The sequence below is a fragment of the Manduca sexta genome, chromosome 12 (assembly GCF_014839805.1).
Source record: "Manduca sexta isolate Smith_Timp_Sample1 chromosome 12, JHU_Msex_v1.0, whole genome shotgun sequence".
Lineage (NCBI taxonomy): Eukaryota > Metazoa > Arthropoda > Insecta > Lepidoptera > Sphingidae > Manduca > Manduca sexta.
The window spans coordinates 7,341,917-7,368,039 of record NC_051126.1 but is presented as its reverse complement, the minus strand read 5'-3'; the positions used below and the strand labels follow the sequence as shown (position 1 = coordinate 7,368,039).

The following is a 26,123-nucleotide window of genomic DNA, read 5'->3' as shown; positions in this document are numbered from 1 at the left end:
TGGAAATAGCTACCTGAATGTAGAATACTTATTTGATAAGCAAACGAAAAGCGTTAACAGTACGAGTATGATAATTAGATTTTGTAATAGGTAGTAATGAAGTATTAAAGGTAGTTTCATTACTAAACTGTGCTGGATGTACGTGAAATTCGTGAAGTGTTTTTTAGCGTAACTAAACATATGAAATGGCTAACCGTAAGTCAAAATTAATTATCTATTTAAATATATTTTGCCGTTATAAAACAGATATAACCTTTTTTTAATTTATATTCATACGGGAACAGCAAAGTGACCACCTGCACCTGATGGTAAGTGGAGTAGGTCTACATGGAGTGTCGATTGAGAAGAGATGATTATTTCTTGCCGGTCGACATAATTATGCCAATCAATAACAAACCGCATATAGATACATATAAAGATTCTGAATGTCGCTATCCAAGTGGATACAAATTATTTGTAACTCCTACCACTAACATAATATTGAAAATGCAACCGTATTAGTAATGGCGAAAGGCAAACTTTTGCGTAAAGGAATCCGACACAAAATATAGGAACTAATATGCATACGGTCTGTAAATCGTTTTGATCATAATTAGATTCGACGTAAATTCTATATAAAAGGAAGCCAACAGAAATCGGGTTGTTTGTACCCTTTGCCACTATTTAATTTAGTTAGTTGGTTTTACGTCAATACTGAGTTTTATTCCTGCAATGCGGCTTATTCTGAGGAAGGTAAATAATCTAGGTGGGATGTAAACGTGGAAAAGTAAAATTTGGTTTTGCTGCAGATACGTGGTTGTTTAATCAAACGACTTGTTTGTATAAAGAGATAATAATAAATAGTTAGTTAAGAATTGATTATTAAGAATGCAGAATACATGTAGCTTGTGAAAAATGAATATAAAGAAATAAAACAGAAACGTCCTTTGTACAAAGATGTGAAAAATATATTTTTGATGGCTTCATGACATTAAATGGTAATGAATCTAGCAATAGTCGAACTTTTTACATGGGTAGTTATTTCATAAATTATTTTTTATATTGTGTTTTAGAATATTACGCTTGTTCCAATCGTGGCTTTTGATCACAAAAGCACGAGGCTTTACGTTCCCGTCTTAATTTTATTAATATCGCGAGCAATGAACTTAAAATGTAAGTAATATGTTTGCATATTTTGTATAAACGCCATAAAAACCTTACTAGAATTTTTTTTTTACAGTTACGTCATGCATACTAAAAATTATTATCTTAGTGTTAATGAACTTACTTATCTTCGTTCTATACAATTGCAATTACAATGAATTACACGTGACAAATAGGTATGTTATGAAACTAAAAACAACTGGAAAACAATTGAAACCTGAAGACCATAATCGAATTGTCGAAGAATATTTTAGTAAGAGAAAGGTAAGAATACAAACGAAAACTTAAGTTTTACTTATCTAATATTATGTTAGACTTTAGAACAAAATCTTTAGATTGAATCCAGTACATAGACATAAGTAAAACAATTTAAAAATCTGGAAATGCTAAATGAAACATAAACTCAAATTCGTAAAATATTGTTTATTCATTGACGCATGTTCACTTTTCCTTTATCCATAGTTCTGTGAAGATTTATAATAATGAAAATTATTTTAGGAATGGAAAACATCCATGCTGGGCTCGATTTTATTTCAAAATCAAACCCATTTTACACCTTCGAGTAAAAGTTATCTTATATTAATATGGAAGCATTGGCATTGGTTGAAAAATCGTCATGTCTATTACTTTGGAGAGAAACCGTAAGTTGACAATTATGTTTAAAGACTCATTGCACCATCGCCTTACTTTTCTGGAGCTGTCCTCATGTGTTTTATTACATAGTTCAATATGACACAAAGTGCTATAATAGTTGCGATATACTTTTTGAATCTGCCACGCTAGACTTCTTATAACATATAAATAATAATATCGACATTGAGGTATAGCTGAAGATCAGTACTGTTAATCCTTTTACCATACATATTGCAACAAATCCCTCGTAATAGTAATAATAATCTTTATTAGATACAAAACATACATGGAATAGGTACGATAGAATATAAATAGTTAGATATAGATAGTTAGTTGGTAACTATAGTATTTAGTTAATCTGTGACACAGTTAGATTTTCGTATTGTTACTTGCGTGCTTTTTTATATATATTTTTTTTATTATTTTTTATGTGTGTGTAGAAAAATAAATGGTTTAAATGATAAATGATATTATCTTAGTGACATAATCTCCTAAAAAAGTTGGCACTCATCAGAAAACACAAATTTATTTAACTAAAGTATTCCTAAGTACTTTTTTGGAATTAAAGTTGGATTTTGTTGAACTGACACATAATTGAATAAGGCCAAGTATGTATTTTTTTTATTAATTTGTATTTCAGACACGACCCATTCAAAGAATGCAATGTGAATAACTGCCAATTCACGGGCAAAGATGAATTACTTGACACCGCTGATGCAGTTGTAGTACATTTACAACGAGGCTTGCTTCCAAACGTCACGCAAAGGAATCCGCGGCAAAGATGGATATTCCTTAACGATGAAGCTCCACCTCATGTCTACTCGGTCTCTGAATCGCCATCAATACCTCAACTAGCTAATGTTTTCAACTGGTCCATGACTTATAGGTAACTTAAAAATATTTTTTTTACTCAACTGATCCATAAGGTTATATTGTTGGACCTTGCATAATATATGAATCTTAAAGATAGAACTAAAAATATATTTTTTTTATGACCAGTTCTGCGTGGACTCAGATCTATCTCAAATTATTATGCCACTCCTGAGACACCCACCTGTAAAACAGAACAGTCGTGCTGCATATGGCCCGACTCCCCATTGCGATCTTCTGTCCCCGACTTACCCTATATGTTACATAAATTAAAGCTTGATATTGTGCAGTTACTAGATTTTGAAATCAATGATTAGTTTTGGTGTGATACACCCACGAATATTTGGGCAAACAGATAGAACAAAAAAAATCATTTGTACGTTCTATTACTTATTTCAGGAATTTTTTTCTTATAATCTTTATTATAATCTGAAGCTGAAGAGTTTGTTTGAATGCGTTAATCTCAGGAACTAGTGGTTCAAATTGTCGAATTCTTTTAGTGTTGGATAGCTTATTTATCGAGGAAGGTTATATAGGCTTTATGAACATCACGCTAGGCCCTATAATAGGGGCTATAGGGCTATATAATTTTTCATTGATACTTCGCCCCTATAGGGCCCCTATAGGGGCGAAGTATCAATGAAAAATTATGCAAGAACAGAGTTTTTTTTCCTTTTGAGAGCTTCCATTACGTACGCTGAGAAAACGGCTAAATTTATGCAACAAATATGTATGATAGAATTGTTCCCCTTAAAAAGTAAAAAAAAAATATTCTATGAAATAATATCCCTCGCTGCATTTGTCTGCCTGTCTGCAAGCGATAGACTCAAAAAATACCCAACGGATTTCGATGAAACTTAGTATGGAGATAGTTTAAGACGTTAGGAAAGACATAGGCTACTTTCTATCCTGGGAAAATATATAACGCGGGACCTTTCCTGGAAAAAACTTTTTCATGCGGGCGGAATCGCGCGCAATGTTTAATATATTTCTACAGAAAGTCTACGATTTTATTAAATTATTTATAGATTTACCCCCTTATTCATAGACGTTTTTTATCGAACGATCGAGTAAGGCTGTGATAACAAGTCTGTTTCTCAGTGCTGACGGCATGGCAGTCTTCGCAGTGCGTAGACGTAGGGCCGTTGTGATTGGCTAATATTGAAATACAACAATAATAACTAATCACAACGGCCCTATGTCTATTTCTCAGTGGCGTTGGGCACTGAGAAACAGGCTTGTTATCACAGCTTTACTCCGTCCTTAGATAAAAAACGTTTATGAATAAGGAGGATAGATGTTATGACGTTGATACAGTTACATTCATGTTATTACTTTGATACAAGTTAAAGATACAATTAAGCAAGTCATTTACGATAAGATGCAATTATTATTGCATTCATAATTATACGAATTTTATGTTATCAATATAAAATGGGGTATTGTGATTCATCTTGTTAAAATTACTGCCTTGCAACTAACAAACATGTCTAAATTACAGTAGAAGTAGTGATGAAGTAGAGAGTAGAAATACTTTAGACTGTCTTTAAAATGGAATCAGGGACACGGTCTTCAATAATGAAGAACGCGACCAAGAAGAAGTCTTAATAATTACACTTACTAGGTAGTCTTCCCACTGTCATATTACGAGTGTCGACATTGGACATAAGAATATTGAAACGAACATAACCGTTCCACTCGCCCCGCAGTGGTAGCGATAATGCGTTTTTTTCCCGCGAAAAAAAGTGGGTTGACGTATTCTTTCGGGGAGGTTGGATGTTAGGCTGGCGCAGCGCTTGATTTGGAAAATGAAGCCAAATCCTTTCTGGAACTTTCTAGAAAAAATATGTGGCGCCGACCCTACATTACAGTGGTATATGGGCAGATGATGCGCAGAGTTACAGAATAATTAACTCTGCGCATCATCTGCAAGCGATTTGTAATTGTAAGAGGATAATTGATAACGCTTATTTTTCTAGAACTCAAAACTTGGTTAAATATTTAAACTAATCCCTGAGTTGTAACGTCTCTCATTAAATATTAATAATACCATGTTTATTGATAAGCCCTAGATACAAAAAGCATTGCGGATGCCATAAAATAATTTATCGACAGTATTACAACGTCATAGCATGATCTTTAAGAAAATATAGAGCAGTTTCAAAAAAACACTATTCAGCATCTTGAAAGTAAACAAGAAATCTGTCTGGAATAATTAATATCTGTCTTTTGTACATAGAGCGAACTTTTCTTTTCATTGGCGACTGAGAGCTGTTTTTCAGTACGCTTTAAGTTGAAAGTCAAGGGTTTTATTTTACTATTTAAGTGTGAAATATTCTGAAGTATTTCTTTGTTTTACTTTATACTGGAAAGGAAAATAAATATTTAAATCAGTTATTGACTTTAATAGTGCTTGATTTGACGCTTGACACGAAAGAAATCGATAAATGGATTGATTAATAAATTTTACAAATTTCAATGAAATGTCTCAATTGTTCACAATAATATGGTTTTCGATAGATCGATTATTGTTACACAGATCCGTTTAGTAAGCGTCCCAAGTGTTCACTGCATTATTATTAAATTATAACCACAACGATTTTTTTCCTAGAACAGACGCAGATGTTCCTGTACCTTATGGAAGAACTGTAGCACTGACGAAGCCTAAATATCTCGACCCTTCATATACCAACATAGCAAAACTAGTGCCAAATTGGAAGATCAAGACGCGTCATAACTTAATAACTGTTCTGATGTCCCATTGCTCTGTGTCACACCGAATGAAATATTTGAATACATTGAAAAAATATATTGACGTACAAGTACATGGTCGATGTTCGGAAAATCAAGAAATTGTGTAAGTATAATAATCCATAAATAGACACACGTCCTGTAAAATAATATTAGTAATAATCTGTTCTATAAAAGAACAATTTGACTGCTGAAAGGCTAATTGACTTAAGCGACATTATTATGCGATACCAAATAGATAAAATAAAATAAAATATTCTTTAATTCCATTATCTTAACCTACTTAAACAGTTTGTAACTATTAGAGCGCTCCTTTACTATACTACTATACTAGGTTTCATACATATAAAACCAGCACTTTTTTTGTTTTTATAACCTAGATAAAAAAAATCTAAAAAAAAAACGATTAAATCAATTAACCTTTCAACCGTCGATATTGTTTTATTAACGATACATTTTTAACGGGTAATATAAGTTAACACACAACATCCTCGTTGTCAAAGTTTAACACTAACATAGCGTTGTCTTTAAAACCGTGTAAGAATTGTTTAATTTGCGTGAAAACTTTTTCGTGGTTTATTTCCTTTGACACATTTTCTATTTCAACATTTCAGATGTCCTGGACACTATACATCGAATTGTGAAAAGATAGACCAGTATTTGTTTTACTTAGTATTAGAAAACGCTATGTGTCGTCAATACATGACGGAGAAGCTCTTTTACAACGCATACGAAAAAGGCGCCATACCTATTATAAGAGGACCACCATTACAAGATTGTCAGGCGTTGCTACCTCCGAATTCTTTCATCCACGTAGACAACTTTCTTACACCAAGCGATTTGGCTGTAGAAATAATTAATATAAGTAAAGATGATAAAAAACTACTGTCTTATCACCTCTGGAGGAATCATTTTAAGGTTGTAAACGAACATGGGTATTTTGGCACCAAATCCGTTCATTTGTGTAGGCTATGTGAAGCGATGAACTATAATGATGAAAGAGAAAAGATATATGATGAGGATGACATAAGGTTGTTTTTTGATGAAGATATTTTATGCAGTACACAACGGAATTCCACAAAATTAGACAGTCAGTTGGTAATAAACAAATAAAGTAATGAAACAGGTTAGGTTAGGCTATAGAATTCGAATAATTTTTTTGATTACGAATGTTTAGAATAGATATAATGACTAATGAGAGAAGTATACATTTTTTTTTTATTTATTTCCACATTTTATCGTATTATTTATTACACCTACCTACATTCTTTATTTCTGCATCACCTAAATGTTGCAGAGTAGAGAATGTCTTCGGCATTAAGTCCGCTTTTATACATCAAAGTATCAAAGTTTGTAAATAAATAAATATTGAGGTAATATCATATATTTAAGATTTGCTAGAATATATTTATTGCAAATTGTACGACACAAAATAAACAATTTCATATCATTATATATTTTTATTCCCATTTCGCCTAATTCTTATTATTCTCTGTCGCATTGTTCATAGATTAACCCCGCATTTCGAAACCCTCATTTCATTTGATAAAAACGTTTTGTCCCTATTAAATTTTCTACAATTTTAGATAAATTGAATTAAATATTATCTTTGTTCGCACAAGTAGACGCAGTCCGCAAATCATTTCCAACAGTTTCGAAAGTTCCACCGAGGGTTTCTTCGTGAGATATATAAATCCAGTGCTCATTGAGTAATAAATTTTGACGCATTGTTATTCAGAAGGAGAATAGTCGGTTTGAATTTATGATACAAGTTTGTTTTTATTACTGTCCTATACCCAAACGGTTTTAAACAACGTTTAACTTGAAGGAGTTGAAGGAAGGTAATTTCAATAGGGAGACGTCCACGCGATCGAAAATTAAACAAGGTGTTATTCGCGACTCCGCTCGCATGAAAATATCAGTCGGCACAGAATATCGCACCCTTAGAACTAAAGTGACCTAACTCAAAATGTTTCTATTTTCTGATTTTGTTAAAAAAGGACCTTCCAAAGCATGCTCTATAAACCTATGATGAGAAAAAGACAAAATTATAGAATAGAAACGGAAAACTTTCGTCGCAAGTCGCGTATGCCCAATTGACTGTCTTTTATATTGCTTTCAAATCTTTTTTATTTGTTTCCTACAAATCATCTTTTTGAGATAGGTCATCTTAGTTTAAAGGGTGCGATATAATACAAAAGGAAAGACTACGTAATATGTTTACTACATAAAGTTATAAAATGTTCCAAATATATCTTGAAACAAAAATAATTTACTTAGTAACTACATTGCATGTGAAGAATTCGTCGCTCTCCGTAGCCTTATCTGCTTCCCCATTCCATTAAATCGTTACAAAGCTTGTGTCGACAAATATTACTGTTGGTACAACACTAACAAAGTAGTTTAAGCTAATCGGCCAGGGGAACCACAGCCATGTTAAGCCGTTACGAAAACTTCCTCTGGAATTACATTGTTGCGGAGCAGTGTTAATTGTTTTAAGAAATACATTCGCGCCGTGAAGGCTCACAGTGGCTTTACTTGGGATAAGGCGTGGGATAAAAATATATAACACTTGATTTGTACCTGGTAGAACATTAAATCCGCGTAGTTTTGTACCTAGTAAAATATAGACCATTGAATCCGTATTTTTACACATAGCATTGTTTCCGCCGCCTTGCGCAATCTTAGTATTTTTGTTCCTAAGGAAGTTGAAACTAATGTACTATGACTTATTACAATCTAATTTATTGTGATTGGCAATATAACTTGTTAGATTTAATGTCTCATACTTAGACATATAAAGAGCATAATCCAATGATACGCTGTGTTCTATTTCAAAATTCTGATGAAGGTGTTGCGCATTGACTTAAAAAATTGTTAAATCTTAACGTTTTCGATGTGCAACTATTTATTTACGTTACCACATTCAGCCCTACGAATTAATTTTTCAAGAACAAAGTTTGAATACCTACCTAACTTATCGGGCTAATTTTATCCTTCGTTGTTAGTTTATATTATGCTTAAGGCAATACCTCAAGGTCCATTTTCATACATTTTGTTTCGGCTTTAATCTGGGTAACTAAACAAGTATTGGCAAGTAAAGAATTTAAATTCACGTCTAGTTAGTGATTAGTTCTCGCAGTTGAAAGAAAAACGTAAAAATAATTAATAATCATGGATATTTCGGCCTTTAAAATTTTATATGACATGGATATTTCGGCCTTTAAAATTTTATATGACGAAATTTTAAAGGCAGAAATATCCATGATTATTAATTATTTTTACATTTTTCTTTCAACTGCGAGAACTAATCACTAACTAGACGTGAATTTAAATTCTTTACTTGCCAATAAATATAATAGTATATCATGTTCGTAATCAAACTCTCAAATGAGAATTGTTCGCGAACTCTATCAAAAGATTCAAGAGCGACGGAGGAAAGTAGTTACGGGACTTATATCGTGATGTATAATTTATTTACATGGAATGAAATATTATTAAAATGATACCCCAATCCCAAAGTATAATAAATAATTGATTTAAGTTCTTGTCAATTTCTTAAGTGACGTAGTTGTATTGCGTTCGCGGCACGTCATTCTGAAGTCCCGGGTTCGAATCCCAGGTCGGACAGTGATGTTAAGTTTTGTCATTCTATATTACTGCGGAGTCTGGAATTTGTGCCCGATATGACGAAATAAATAGGCGAAAAGTGGGTGCCTTAGTTGCCCCTCTGCCTATCCCTTCAGGATAAACAACCAATAATAAAACGACCAAATCCCAAATCTTTAAAATTTTATACTACTGCCTGGAACAGCACTGCGCTCATCCCTCGACATAGGAATTATAATGTCAAAAAATTACACTGCCATTCTATTTAATTAACCTAGTTAGAAACGTAGACTACAAAATGTCTCCATTGTTATAATATTAACCCGTCGACGTAAATACGACATTTTGGATTTATAATTAATATAAATTAATAATTACTATAGGTACATATTTCACCACATATTCCTTAAATGGAATTCGTCACGGAAGTCATCAAATAATTTGCGAATCACGAATGTAGACTTCGACATGTGAAGTTAGAGGCATTCAAGCCAGTTGACAATACGAAACTTGTGCAAAAACTAAGAAGAACTCAACCTTTCGAACGAGCGTACAAAACTTTAGTGCATAATTATAGCGGAAAAATAATAGTGACAGCGCTAACCATATATAACACACAATCACAGTGTTTTTATTATTAGAACATTAATCTTAGTTGTAGTAAACATATCTAGATAATTAAGTTAGAAAAATATTGCCTATTAGTCTTATAGACTAGATCGTAATTTATTGCAAAGAACCTCAGTTCTTACAACAAAAAATAAAAAAACGTATTTTACACATGGCACTGTTGAGGTTGCATAGGCAAATACAAAGCCTTTATGTTATGTGAACTGGCAGCGTAATGTTATTAAAATTGTTGAATTTAGAATCATTAACAATGTCCTGTTGTTACTAAGTGCTTCTTACTGTATTTTATTGTCTAATTTAAGTTGTTATTCTACTGAAAATCTAGTTAGCCACTCCCTAAGCAAGCTAATTCTGCTAAAGCCCAAGAGGCACAATAAGAACTAGTGAGTGCCTGAATCTTGGCTCTGTTTGCCAATTATTAATAATGCTAGTGTGACGTATCCAATCAACCCGAACCGATTTAACTGCAAGGACGTTAATTGCCTGTTTAGACAGTGTTTCATATTTCATAAGTGATGTATTGATTTCTACGTAGACTATCAGTTATTTAATAGCTATCTTAATAGAAGACGAACAGAATAAATCTTTGGTATAAAATTCCCTTGACGCTGTTTCGATATTATATTCTTTCGACGGAGTTTAATAAAACTGTTTTATTCCTAGCATAGCCGGAGCACGTAAGAGATAGTAACCATCCTTCATCAAGTAAATAATAATAAAAAAAAACATTAAAATAATCATTTTGCTGTATACGTTTATCAATTACTAAATTTCCTTCACCTAACGTCTTTAATCAGTATTTTATTTTTCCGAACGGCAGTTCAACACGATCGCAATCAATTTCCCTAAGAGCGCATTAAACCGCTATTTCCTATAAACTTTTCACCAAGTTACGAGCATTGCGTATTCGTTGAAGCGATTTGCGAAATTGCTCTTACAAGTCCCAAGTTCCTTTGGAATACCTGCCCCGAATCTACTTGTTATGCTAAAGAATAATGCTCAATATTTGAAGTTTTACAAGGAGTTTATAACTTCGAAATGATCGCTCATTTGTTGCTTCGGAGATCGGTTGGAATATCCGTAATATTTATGAGTTGTGCCTTTATAAGTAAAGTTTATGTAAATGGGAATTGCAAATGAGTTTTGGTATTATTTAAGATCGTTAATATAAATCATTGCACAATTGTTTAGGTACTGTAAATGAACTATAGCAATCATCCATTTTGCTTTTAAGGACGTTTTTATTTAATTTGTTCTATGCACTTGAAATGGTTAATGCCAAGCATAGGTATTCCGGCTATAAAATCAACTCACGCCACATTCTCGAAGGGGTAAACAGTACAACAAGTTTATCGGCACGTTAAGATAATTTTGATGCCAAGATATGAATAGGTTATCGCTATATAATAAATTACGAGAGAAGTTACTCAGAAGAAGGGTGGGATAGAATAATCCAATCCATATTTCCTTAAAATACAAAACATTACAAAAACTTATATTTTATTTAATTATGTTTTTAACACCTTCATATTATCTACGGCGCTCGATCTCAGATTCTCATAGTTCCGAGAGTCCTACTAAATGCTAAGTGTTGATCCAATGTTGTTGAAAAATCAAGCAACTGCACTAGATCTCAAAGATTATTTTACAATAGACAACAACAAACTTTGTTGCGTATAATGTGGCACGCACGCTTTATCGCCACAGAAATCGTGGTAATTTCTACACAGCTGCTTTTACTTTACGGTCGCGTAATAAAAAGTAGCTGCCATACACTCGTCGTTTCCGAAACAGGCACACGACACGTCCATTTTCACTTGGCCCGTAGATCAACGTCAAGTGCTTCTGACTTTAGATTTACTATCCCACGTCCGGAGGGCACAGAGGGTCTATTTATTTTGGATGTACACAATAGTGAATTACACCCACGTTGGGGTCGATGATTAGGTGCGTACTCATGTCTCGTGTTTTACTCTGAAGGAAAACTATTGGCCTTACTGCGGTGAACGTAAATGCGAAATTTCTCCTATTGCTTGTTTGCGTGGAATCGAATACCAAGGGTTTTATATATTTCCTTGTAATTTTTTTCGTACAATTGAATATACCGTCGATTACAGTGTAGCTGATAAAGTCCTGTCGAACATAAAATATAGGCTATCACCGAGACATAGTATTTAGTTTATTGATAATATATGATATTAGCGATAAGTACCCTTAAAGATACCTAATTATAGCACAACACGATTTCGTGTCGTGAAAATTTGTTATAATATAGCTAATGTTGTTGATAGCAGTTTATAATTAAACAATCGTCTTATCCATTTTGACGTGGCAGTTATCATGCAAAAATTTCTGAAAAGTTTATATCTATAAAACTGCAGAATTTATTAAGTAGGTATCTAATCCTTTCGAATTTATACTGACGCAGATCTATATAAACCCGAAGTTATGCTAAATATTAGATTATCCCACCCTCACACTCGCAATTGCAACTCCTGTAAGCCAGGATCGGCACTTGCACGCATTTTATGACACCGAGCAGTGAAGCTCGGCGAGTCTCTGGAAGCACTAATTAGTCGAAACGCAATTAATCAAATAGCAGGACAGGGAGAAGGTGGAAATATATTTTCCACCTACACTTTGTTGGTGATATGACTCCAAATACAGTTATATTTTAAAAGACTGATATCTTGAGCGCATATATTTATATTCTGGAAAAATAAAATTAAACTGTGCCATAGAGCTTAGCGCATACTATCTGTTTTTAGTTCCATAATTTGTCATGAACATCTCGATATTATACAGGTAAAACTTTCAGAATTGTCATTTGATTTGGTACAGATCAAAGATACTACGAGCGTATGAAGGCATTAAAATGTTACGACATTCATAAATTGCTTACATGTCTGTATTTTACAAGTCGAAGTTATTTACTACATTCCATGGATTTAATCATGAAGCGTTGTAAAACGATGTTACGAGGGCATAATAATATAATTTAAGGTGTAATGTACAATTTAGGATATAATTTTATTATTAATGATAAGTACTGAAGGTATTATTTCCTTTAAGTAATTTTTTAAGTCAAATGGCCACACTGGCTGTATTGGGTTGAATTCTAGTTATTAAAAAATACATTTGGCTTATATTTTGTCGAATATTTGCAAGTTTTGATTCAATTAATAGGTATCGACTTTGTATATTTCATATAAAATTAGACATTGAATTGGCAAGGAAAATATTCGCTCAAAAACGCCGACTGTCAGAATAAAGCGTAATATAATTTTAGCTGCTTTTTTAATTATAACCGATGATACTAGATGATAAACTAATACTTTCTGATATCTAATGGATTTTTTCATGATTAGTAATATTATGTTTATGTACAATTATCCATGGTGCCTTTGGGAACAATATAGCACGTATTTTACTAATAAAAAACACACAAACATACACATAAGCTTTTTATCCCCGAAGGGTTAGATAACAGCGCAACTAGTGCACCGACTATCCGCCGTGTTTATTCCGTCCCATGATGTGATAGAAAAAACAATTATCACTTTTCCCCAGAAGATCAAACCTGAGAGACCTCAGCTTTGCAGTTTTATCGTAAAATTACTACGGCACTGGGGGAATAATAATAAATTAATATCATGCTGAAAAAAAAACTTATTGTGTACTTAGTTTTAGCAGCAGTCATGCGTCCAAGTTATGAGCCGGGTTGAATAAAAATACCTTAAGTAAATTAATATCAATAAGCCTGAAATTTAAAATTAGGCATTACATTTATTGAGCCATGATAAAAATCAAGACATATACCACAAAGAAAAAATATTGCTCAAAATTAAGTTTATTTTATTATGTGTACCCGCCTTAAAGTAATTTTCGAAAGCATTATAAAATTACAAATTTTTAATCCATTATTCGTATATGTATCAATGAAAAACTTCTATGCAGATATTACTAAGAGAAACATTAATGTTTAACAATTAAATTTTCATGAGAATGGAAACGACATCAACAAAAGACAAACCCGTAAACATTTCCATTACAAGCTTAATAGAAATGTATGATGGAGTCATCACCGACCGAATACACTTTTTCTCGTTTAAAGGTTAATAAATTATCGTGATGGCGCCGGCAGATGGTGCAGCGAGACAATTTCTGGAGCTCGCTGTTGTTTTTCGATAGGCGATCAACCTTCCCAACGATAATATATTGCTGACCCGATCCCCTTACCGTTTTCAGCTTTTTAATCCCGTGATTTATGGTACGTACAGAAAACGATTTTTGAATACAATGAATTTCATTTTCGGTTCGATCGACGATAAATTTCTGACATGTTTTAAATGTTTTCATTAGGGCTGTCGTTGTAGTTTATTGCGTGATATTTCTGTGAAGTGATAGTTACAGGTATCGGTATTCAACACGTGAATTACCCGCCATTGTGTATGATACAGCGATAGCGTCACTGTGAGGTCGACCTTTGCTACATTATGGGTCAGAATTAAACTCAGTTATGTGTACAGTAAATAAATAAAATGCAATGATAAAATGTCTTCAGTTATATAAGCGACTTTTTAAAAGTAGTAATTAAATATTCTCGTGTACTTTGACTTATAATAAGCATTACTATGTTTGCCTACGTGATGAATAAAGTATTTTATTTTTATTTCTAAATGCTTTCGTAGGGGGAATCGAACTTCGGATATTTAAGCCATAGCTTATTAATTATATTTCCTAATATAAATAATTTAAAAATCAACACTATTAACAATGTTGCTATTAATTACCTTTAAGGTTTGCGAGTCGGATGATGATAATATAAATGGCAATACGTATACTATTTTGATGTTACTATTTAAAATACAGAGTGGAATGCGTCAGGTGCGTCAACTAAAAAGTAACGTCCAAAAATTAATTGAATATACATACACCACGGAAACAATAGGTATATTATACTATATAGGTATATTATATTACACATTTATTCATACTAATTGGCGATATTACATTTATACCAAAATACATAGATTAAATAAAAGGGAAAATAAAATAAGCATAGTGATTTGTGAACATTTTAATAGTTTATTGAAGTTGAAACTGCTTCACTTTGAAAGATTTTATTGTACAATAGCATTTTATTGCACAATATGCATTCCTGGAAACAATCATGTATCGAGTACCAACGTTATTAGATAACTTGTTGAAGATTCAAGAACAGAACACTTGTTTTTAAGACTCATTGATAATTGAAGTTATGTCGTTACTATGATAGTTCTTATATCATATACATATTAACATAACATTATTATACGATAATATTATTATATGAAGTATATCTAAGGCCTAAAACCTTCCAGTAAAGAAGGAAACCTGCACCAGTGCAGTGTCGAGCAATAGGTCAGTAATCATTACAGGCTTAGTATCAATGGTATTTTACTTATACTATTTTACGCTATGATATATACAAGTACGAAATTCCAATACAATTGGAACATACCAGAAGATTAGTTATAGTTTTTAAGTGACTTTAATTTACTAACACTCATTGTAAGTTGACATTTTGTCTTTAATGAGTAAATAATTTCTCTAATAATTTTGATCTAAGTAAGCTTAGTTCTTGGTCTGTAACAGACTGCTTAATTTCGTGAACAAACCTTATTTCCACTGTAAATAGTATTCAAATATGAAAAAGCAGCATCAATTTGAAATACATTTACATTATTACATTAAAATTTCAACCACTGAGCTGATTAGAAAATGTATTATTCACACGTATTCCGAAATACCTCGCAATAGCGAAGGGTCCTAAACAGCAAAGTAAACGTAAACAAAGCTTTTTAGATACAATTAATCAGCTTAGTGGGGACGACGTTCCAAAGTGATAGTGAGCATGAACTTAAGGCTCGGTGAAAGAAGTTCGGCCTTTGAACCTTTAAAACTTTTAGATTTTTTAACAAAGAAATGGTAATTCTGTCTTGTGATAGCTATTCTTCTTTTATTTATGTTGTTTATTGTGTGTTAGTTGTAGCTCTTATATTCGAGTCCGTTTGAGCATTATAGCGATGTCTATTTCTTGTCAAGCAGTGTTGTGTTCTGGTTTAACAAACATTATGGTCATTTTAATGACTGGATATTATAAAAAATGTCTTAAAATAGCGAGAGAAGGTCAATGTTTTATCAATGAAAAGGGGTGGTGTTGTTATTGTTTAAATGTAGAAGTGTTGCTTACAATCAGGGGATTGAAAAAAATGACCCTAAAACGTAATGAATTAGTGTGCAACTTCGCCACTGTTGTAGCCGCCAGCTGGGTTCAATATACCGACGGACTGTTTCATAGTATACCGCAGAGGTTGTTCCGGTAAAGATCTGAGGTAAGGCGTTATGATACCTCGGAGCCGCTTTTAATGCATTAATGAAGGCTACCGCGGGGTTTAGTTGGTACGCCCGCGTACATAGCATGCTTGTAACCATGACATGCCTGCCTTGGTTCCCGGGACTGACGAGAGATCTTGAAGCAATTTTCCACGCAAAAAAGGGGGGATCGATCTAGTGTTGCGATTACATGGACATGTAATCATTTTAGCCTTCGATAGAAGAAAGAGAGTTTGGCGTAAACATAAGAAATCATTATGCAAACCGGTAAGTCCGACAGCAATCTGTAAATGTATTTCTCCGTGTTAAAAAAAGGGGATCGGTCTGATAGGTTTTGTTCAAAAAAGTAAAATCCTTGTGTTTATTATATTATTATAGTTAAAGAAATTATGAAAATCTGCTTTGATATTGATGATTGCAACGATTCTAAAATGGCGCGTTATTATTCCGGCAGAAGGTTATAAAAGTGTATTTTATTCCTTTATTATTTTATAAGGATTTATAATTTAGGCTACATTACATTTATAAACTTGTGAAATAAGTTCAATAGGATTGTAGTTGTGACCATAACGAAAATTAATTTATTATAATATACATAAACCGATGTAACTTCATAAAATTTAAAGGCTGTTTAGAATATACAAAACTTTTTGGATTTTTCATAGATTATGTTCGGTTTATTTATGTTAAAATGAAAATATTTTTTTAACCCTTTGAGTCCTATTCACTACGTTTTATCCGATAGCTATCCTAAAGTTTCAATAATGTTAAATAACAATCAATAAAATTATTACTGAACGTGACAAGAATCAATTCTGATTATGTCTCAAAAGAGAACATCGCAGTTAAAGTCAGACGTCGTAAGATCATTACGTGGTGCAGCCACACAAAACACAGTCGATTACATTATAGAGCCCCTTGTACAGGTGAAACGGAACAACGGTTGAGAACGCAGTGCGCCGTCGAGTCGCGACGTGATTGCAAATCGATAGGTAGCAAACTTTTGCATGAGTTAAGATAAGGCAATATGCACCCCATGTTTTGAACAACTGTGCCGAATTCAGCTTGTCTTGCTCCTACTTATGATTTAGAGCTATTTTACTGGCAAGACTGTTTAGATCTTATGCTAATTCATCACTATAATCTGTGAGTGCTAAATCCTGTAGGTCGTATGTGTCACGGACGAGAGTAGATAGCGTTGTTCCTACACATTTGCAATGCAAATGCACCGCATCAGAATTCCGTACATACGGTCTCGCCTAGTGACGGACTAACAACACTTTTGTTTAAAAAACTAATTACATTCGTTATTATGCTGCTTGTGTAAAAATCTTCAACAAAAGTTTAAGCGAGACTACTCTACTATACATATATTTGTACATTGATATTATTTTATAAACAACTGGACAATAAACTCGTGCATTATTCCGAGTAAAATCTGTTTCAGTGAACTTTTATATAATTAAAACTCTGGATTTGCGAACTCCGCCGCCGTTGCAAGAGCGAATAATTCATAAGAAGGTTAATTAAATTCGTTCTTCCGCAGCGGTTGGAAGTACGTATAAAATTGAATTACGACCATTAATCTAATCTCGCACATTGGCTCTCAATTCCGTACGGTTATGGGCACGCCACTAAACCGTTTTCAGTCTCATTATTACGTAAGAGAGGCTTTATATATAACTTCATACGGGGTTTCCGTGAAATCCTCAAGCTAATTCTCGGTTTTAAGTTTAAACAATTTCACAATAGCACTAATTACAATTTAAGCGAGGTTTATCTTTAACAGCATCGTTAAATACATTAAAGGTGTATAGGTAGGATAAAATTTTGTCAATTTGACCATAGTTTTGCAGGAAATTTAAACCGTAATACGTTGTATTAATTTCACATGTTATTCGCTTGATATTAAGACACCATATTATATGCGTGATGTTTTGGTCATCACACGTATTACTTCTTTGTAAATTTTGGCTCTAAGATTCGTAAGCTTTAATAAAACTGTAAATATTTATTAATATTGGTATTGCATAATTCAATTGTAGATCTGTTACACTGTAACCCCCTTATTCATAAACGTTTTTTATCTAAGGACGGAGTAAAGCTGTGATAACAAGCCTGTTTCTCAGTACCCAACGGCACTCAGAAATAGACATAGGGCCGTTGTGATTGGTTATTATTGTTGTATTTTAATATTAGCCAATCACAACGGCCCTACGTCTACGCACTGCCAAGACTGTCATGCCGTCAGCACTGAGCAACAGACTTGTTATCACAGCCTTACTCGGTCGTTAGATAAAAAACGTCTATGAATAAGGGGGTAAGACTATAACTAGTCTTAAGACTTTGTAGTAAGATGCATGCAGTGCCAGGATAAACCGGAGTTTTTTTTTAAAACTCAGATTTAGTTTCATAGCATAATGAGCTGTATGGATAAGACGAACAGTATGTTATCATTAGAGAATAATATAGGCTGGAATGACGTGGTTTTATTATGAAGTTTGACGAGGGTCTGTGGAAAGATTACGCTTTAAATTGAGTGCAGACACTAGCAATTCTATCTAAGCCTATTATTTCAAATAAAGATTTATTCCTTTTTTATATTATTTTTTTAATTTCTTCCTTCTATACTTGCAATAACATCAAATTATTCAAGTAATTTTAATGAAGTGAAATGTGAATTTAGAGACCTAATAACTAATTTACATGTTATATTTCGTAATACTTATGAAGAGATTAAACTTCAAAAAGCATGCACAATCAACTAACTAACAAAAAAAAAAACAATATTGTAAATCACTAATTTCCTTTAAATCATTTTTATTGCTATACCAAACCTTCATTTCAATGAGCAATAGCCAGTTAGAGCCAATTTTCTTGAGAGGTTTGTAATATAGATTGTCAATAGCCAACCGGTAATCTACTATAGCATCCAAAACAAAGGGGTTATCTGTAAAATTTATGAGCTATAAAATTGGCGCGGAACACCTTTACAGAAGAAAATATGAGAATATTCCATTTTGTTCGGGATAAATTACCCCAAATTGCTTGAAATTTGGATTGTGGCCGACCCCTTTGAGTCAGGAATTCGGATTATGACATACCGCATTTGAAAAAATAAAATCATCATTTCGAAAAATAGCGATAACTTCTAGGAGAAAGGCCTATGGAGAGTATGATTTAAAAAAATTTGAAACTGGATGTTTGTATGTTTGCTAGAAATAAACGCGGTAACAATTGAAGGGATTTGGATGAAATGTGGCACACGGATAGACCATGTCCTGGATAACACAAAGGCTATCTTTATCCCGGTAATCTGGTTTTTTGAATAGTTGACGCTAACATCTTAATTTAAAAAAATAGGCCCATATTTATAGTTTCTCAGTGCCGTTGGGCACTGAGTAACAGACTTGTTATCACAGCATTACTCCGACCTTAGATAAAAAACGTCTATAAACAAGGGGATTTGAGCTTTAGTGACTTCTGTACACCCGCGGGCGAAGCCGTGAGCAACACTTAGTATATCATAATATTAAACTATTTAAATCTGACATAAATCAGTCATAACGCTAGCTGAAGCACCAAACTTGCTTGTGAAGTAACAATCACGAGAGTGTCATTAATTTGCCTAAAATATGCGAATAATTGTTCATTAACGGTTAATGGTTGTACGTTGTACATCAAATTTGTAATTAGTGGATACAGCGAGCGCTCGCGATCTTGTAAAAACTGCAATTTATATCAGAAGCTTTTGCATAAAGTATTTTAAAAGAATAAACCGTTTATTCCAATTTCGGGAATCGATTCTGTAAAGGTATTTAACGTATTGATCTTGAAATTTTAACGTAAATTGAACTTAATAATTTATTCTTATGAATTAGTAACGTACTTTGGGTGACGCGAATTTTGAGTCAATCAAGCTCTTTTTTGGTACGCTCTTATACTTGCTCCAACACATAGTGTTATGATGTTTTGAAAGCCAATAAATAAGCAGATTTCAAAAATCATTTTGATAATATCGCAAACATACTGGGCCTATTTTTTTTTAATTGGGTCAACTCAATACGTTCGTTTTCTTTTATCATATTTTTATTTGTTATATATCCACAAAATAATAGCGTCATCTACGGCCATTTCTAAGTTGTACAGAAATAGACTGACACATAATGACGAGTACCCTTATAACGCGCGTCATCGCTCGTCATCTAAACTCTCTAAATTTGATCGGGCGTTGTTTTTTAAACAGGCACGACACAATGACCCCACCGCCTCTAATGGTAGGTGGAGTGGGATCCAATGGAATAGCGACTGATGAGAAATGATTACCCCTCGACAGTCGATACAATTTTGCCGGCCTGTTGGAACCGCATATATACAGGCTAATCCCTGAACGCGACACACTTACGTAGGACACTATGGCGGGTTTTAATACCTCATGTACAGTGGTCGCTATACGGACGGATATAAAATATATCCTACCACCAGCACAGTGCGTTGACGCGCATTAACATGTGAGCTTAGAGTAAAAGCAACAAAAGTGAATATTCACCATAAATCGTATAAGCGTTGTTAACATTACAAAAACCAAAACCCCGCGGGCTGTAATATGAAATTCATAAGTATATAGAGGTTTCCCGTTTCCTGTAATGCAACCTAGGTTATAAATTATTCAAGCTTCCGACAAAACCAGCTTCTATTACTATCGAAATCGATTCCAATTATTGGCTTGTGAAAGAGTCTTGAACTGATTTACAAAAATATATCTTTGGATGGTTTTAATTAACAAAGTAGGGCACTCTTTAAACACGTTACAGCTTTGAAGTAATTTGAGAACTTAATGGTTAAGGCGTGGAATATATAGCTATATATTTACATGATGAAGCAAAAGACTTATTTATAATTAAGAAAAATATGACCTTATTAATGATTCATAAAAAAAGGGGTTAGTTATATAAATTAATAGGTTTTACTCATAACTTCGCCCGCTTGAAAAGATAATTGCAGCGATCCATGACGTCATCCTAACGACGTCAGCGTCATCTATTTAAAAAAAATGCCTAAAATTGCAATTATGGGAGCCAATTATCGGGATTAATAGTACCCTACGTGGATGTGCAGGATATGGTCTATCCATTTATGATTAATCATTAAATCTGATCAGCTGTTTTTGTATTTACTTGTAACAAACAAATAAAGTACCTTCAAATATTATCTCACACCTTCGCATTTATAAATTGAGTTAAGTTGAGATGAGAAACAGTAACATAATGTGGGTTGCAGACGAAGAATTAAGTTATATTAGTTTAGCATAGCCTAAGTTGTTTTTATATATTTGAGCATAACATAGCTGTGTTATGTGTGTAATTTCTTCAGTTATGCCAGTTAAGCTATACTAACTTAGCTTAGTTCTTCGTCTGGAATCGATTTCAAATGAGCCACAAATTTAAAACAAATGTATATTTTATATAGTGCTCTAGTTGTTAATTTATTGAGAATTCTGGTTTCTGTTTAGTCTTCTTTCTACAAACATTCTATGGAATTATGTGTAATTATGAACATTTTATGAATTTCATATATTTTTGACTAAATCGTAACTTTCCCGCCATCCATTATTTAATTACATAAGTAAAAAAATATATAAATCTTTAGAGAGGTAAAACTAGTGGGGTAAGTTTGTACAGACGTTCCTAGTCTGTAACTTGTTCGAATCGATTTCGGGATTAATTAGGTCTGTACGGAGATTTAATGTTGTCCGCTATCCGGTCTCAGGATACCACCATTTATGCGAAACTTTATGACTACAAAATGTAATGAGGACAAGTGTGTATAACATAATACTTGTTATAGATGTACATAGGTACATAGTAAATATTATGAAGGTGCGTAAAATGGAATATGGATTAATTTGAAAGATGGCACACGCACATGAATCACATTGTCCTGAATGAGTGCTATTTTCTATAGCATAAAATACAGTGGGTTCTTTTCGGGGAAGTGCATGCACGAAATCTCCAGCAAAACCTAATGTTTTATAATTTTATTAATCTGTTTATTTAAGCTATCAACGTAAATAAATATCAAAGAAAATACAAACACGAACAGTATCGCACGCACTCGATAGTATCATCGCAAAAACACAACTCGGGTACATTTCGCAAAAAGGTTATAGAAATGAGATAACAGATTTCAGGCACAACAAATGAATTATGCCTACTGTGTTATAAAATAACCATAAATTATACAACAACTTTTTAGTGTTAACCTATATCTTTTTGTTTAATATAAGTATAAATATACCAACCAGTAAAGTTATTAAATTAGTACCTAGTCATTTTTAATTTTTGCTTCTTTTTACGTAGCCCAAAGACTTTAAACAATATGTCACGTAACGTCTCAATATGAAAATAAAACACAAAGTAAACAGACAGTTGCCAGACTTCAAGACACTGTGAGCTCATTCTGAGTAGGTCGGACCACCAACAGCTAAAATTTAAAAAAGTTGTATAATTGTAAAATGTAGGTAGATATTGTACTTTGACTTTGCGGATGAACAACACCTCAGTCCCTCCCGTGACCATGAAGGCTGCAACGCCTTCGAAACGTCGGGAGAAAACTAAAATATAAAAAACCGCGATAGAATCCGAAAAGTAGTTTAATTTTAATAAACATATATTTTTAGGAAAAATAGCGTACACGTGAAGGATTCTGTTTAGATTAATAAATTTATAACCTTACTTACTTTATACTACACACAATCAAGCTACGTACCCCAAAACTTTATAGATCCTTCGGTGGGACAATGATTGGCATTTCAATTTGGAACGAGTTGCACATACCCACCAAGCCACCAGACGTCGCGTAGTGGACCCGGAATGCGTCAATTTATACTCCAGCCAGGGCAACAAACACATTCGTTTATCTAGAGCCATTTTTTTTGACTCTCGTAAATTACAATCTGATCCAATTTGCCGTAAGTGTTTTGGGAATCTGACAAAATAAACCTTGTTGCTAAGCCGCAAGTGTTTGGCGGACTGAATGGATTGGGTTAAATGAAAATACGTGTTGATGTTTAGAACATACGAATATTGTACACGTTTCTTACCTTATTTAAAAAATATTGTTTGCAATGTAATAAGTTTTTGTTCTTAATATTACCTACGCAACAGGGTGTGTCTATTTCTTAATCATAAAAACAATTGCTTCATTTTTCTTTAGTAATAAAGTAAAATTATAGCGTTAAAGTCTATTGATTATATTAGAATTTTCTTTAAAATCACATATCTATGGAAGTTATTACTACTTTGTACGATTATAGTTTCCTTCGTTTTATGCTGTTTGCCCATTTTATATTATGCAAAGGCAAATGATTACTTATAAAGGTCTTTCTTAAATACAGTTTGATATTCGGATGTCAGTTTTGTTTTTTATATTGTCAATACAATGTCTTCAGAATGTTCCACACTGTATATGGTAGCGCATCATAATATTCGCGTCGCGCGTGCGGTAACCGTGGACATGGTCGCTATGTACGGAGTGTGTTTAGTAAGACAAGTTAAGTGAAACGATTGTTATTCAAGACTGCACTTTATTAATATGTTACAATTATATTTATTAATGATTACATGTTTTGTCTTATATTTATGTATTACTTATACCTACAGCCCGATTTCGAAAATTCTTTCATTAATAGGAATCTACAGTAACCGCGAGTAAGACTACTTTTAGACGAAACCGCGAGCAAAAGTAACGCAATATTTATCGGGACATCACATTCATAACAGAAAACATGCGCCCACAACAAACTTATTACAAACATTTATTTCGGCCAAAAACCGAGGGCCACGTAAATTACTTTGGTATCTTCCGAAGCAAAAACATAATTAATGTTGCGTTGTTTGTAATCAGAGAACTAAGTGGTACACAACGGGCGCCAGATGCTACTTTGTTATTATTTCTACTATGCCATTTATATATCGAACATTTAATCTTGTATCAATGATGAAAGATTTTTACGAGGCTTCAAGATTTCTCAACAACTTTATTCGTTAATAATTAAAAGTATTCTATTAGTGAAATAAATAAATCACGGTTGTTGCAGTATTCATTAACGTGTTGTCACAATTGTAAAATTATTTATATATTTTAGGAGCAAATTAAACTCACTTTAAAGATACTTACTTTTAAGATATTTCGTTACTTAATCTTTTTAAGGAGTCCAATATAAATAACAATACCAACGAATTACACAAACTTGGAATACCAACGTAAGATTTCAAGAAATATATTTTTAAGAGGGATCACGATGGAAACATCAGTAACAAAAACCCGTTCGCGATGCCTTAAGACATCAACCATACGCCTCGCGGCAATTAATCAACCTCAGATTATGTTTTTAGACGTGACGCCGTTTTAAATTTATTTATTCTTAGTACTTAATTGCGGTTTTCAGTTACGAGCTCTCGAAGCAAAAACCAGTTTGTTTTGATAATTAATGGATTCAAAGCTCGTTTGCGAACCGAGCAAGCATTTTAGGCAGCTGTCTTACTTTTTCAAGTTTTAGAAACAGAAGAAACCGTCTCTCTGGGGTAAACAGGGGTGAATAAGAACGCTGACTCACGGCATCGAATCTATTTATTGTAACATATTATTAACTGGAATTAATTTGTTTATTAATCTTTATTGAATGCAGCATTAACGCTATGGAGAAAGTCCTAAATTTTTTTAATTTCTTGAGTCAGTCTCAGTTTCCGACTGATTTAATATGTCTCGCGTAAGTTTTAATAATACTATATAGGTATGCAGTCAGGAAAATTTCACTCATGATAACATGCCAGATACCGTTTCAAAAAATATGAAAGCAACAACCATATCCCAAAGAAACGTAAAAAATAAAGTATTAATTAACTGTATAAAGGAATGAAACCTCAAAAATAATTTCATTCGTAAGGTATTTCGGGCTGATTCAAAAATGTAATAAAAGATCAGGTAGGCAACGACTCCATTTAATATCATTTCAATAACGCTGTCACGTCCAATATGTTACCATCAGGTAATACGAATATAATATGACACAAAGTTATTGGAGACGAAAATATTGAGTTCGCGTATTTTAATGAAATGAGATTTTTCTCGTAGTTTATCGTTTTTCACGGTACGTACCTTTTTGTTTTACATTTTAATATTCTATGACTTGCTTTTAAACTCTCACACTTACGCCTTTTATTCCCGAGTGGATTATAATCAATGGAGTAACCAGTTCACCCACTTTTCCCCATATTATCCATCCTATTATATGAAATGGGGTGAGGCTATCGCCATGTCCTGCATGAATTTTAGACTCCGGGCTGATATTGAGCAGAAAAAGGCAATACCATAACTCGACCTGGCAATCGAATTCGAGATATGCAATTAACAACAGAGTCATAGAATGGCATAGAACTATAATACAAGTTAAATGTCTGTTGTGAAGTTGATATTGAAGTATATTTTGTTAAAACTCTCAAGGCCTAACACGCTGTTAGCTATGTTTGTCCTTAGCCATAAAATGAAACGAAAATTAATTCGAAGCCATAAATTGTTAAACATTATTTAGATTCAATCAATTTGTACTATCACTAGTTCCGAAGGCACTTTCCACCAAAAAATAAAAAAACAAGAAAATCTAGTGTTGCTCCTTTTCAAAATTATAAATTATTTCTAGGGTATAGAGTAAGTAAAGTTTATGTATATCTATAGGTCTATCTATCCAAACACGAATCAAGTTGACCTTTTTGGATTAACACGAATCAGTAAATCCAAGAAGGTCACACTAGGTCGTATTGTTAAGAAAAATATTCTAAGTTTTTTATCCGTAGAAGTACGTATTAGTATGTAATGTCGTACTGTCATCTGGATTAAGCTTTTTTTCGACGAACGGACTGTGCACATTCAGTTAAAAAAGAAGCTAAACAAATAAAAAAATCAAATAGCTTTTAAACTTTCGTGTCCTTATCAACAATTATTTTTTCTTTACTAAAATAAACTTTAAAGGCATAACTATATTTTAGGTGAAGAAAATATAATATTTCAACTAAAAAGTGAATGTGTAAAAGTAGAAGCCTTTTTAAGTT

The 26,123-nt window shown here is 33.0% G+C and overlaps 1 protein-coding gene across 1 annotated transcript; it reads left to right on the top strand.

Annotated features, from left to right (window-relative positions):
• Positions 1-79: 79 nt before the first annotated feature.
• On the top strand, positions 80-7,723 carry LOC115440382 (4-galactosyl-N-acetylglucosaminide 3-alpha-L-fucosyltransferase 9). The gene is made up of 6 exons (XM_030164652.2): positions 80-195; positions 1,220-1,407; positions 1,642-1,784; positions 2,417-2,662; positions 5,258-5,503; positions 6,012-7,723. Exons 1-6 carry the CDS (start codon positions 186-188, stop codon positions 6,508-6,510), a joined length of 1,332 nt encoding a protein of 443 aa, XP_030020512.1. The 5' UTR covers positions 80-185; the 3' UTR covers positions 6,511-7,723.
• Positions 7,724-26,123: the final 18,400 nt, after the last annotated feature.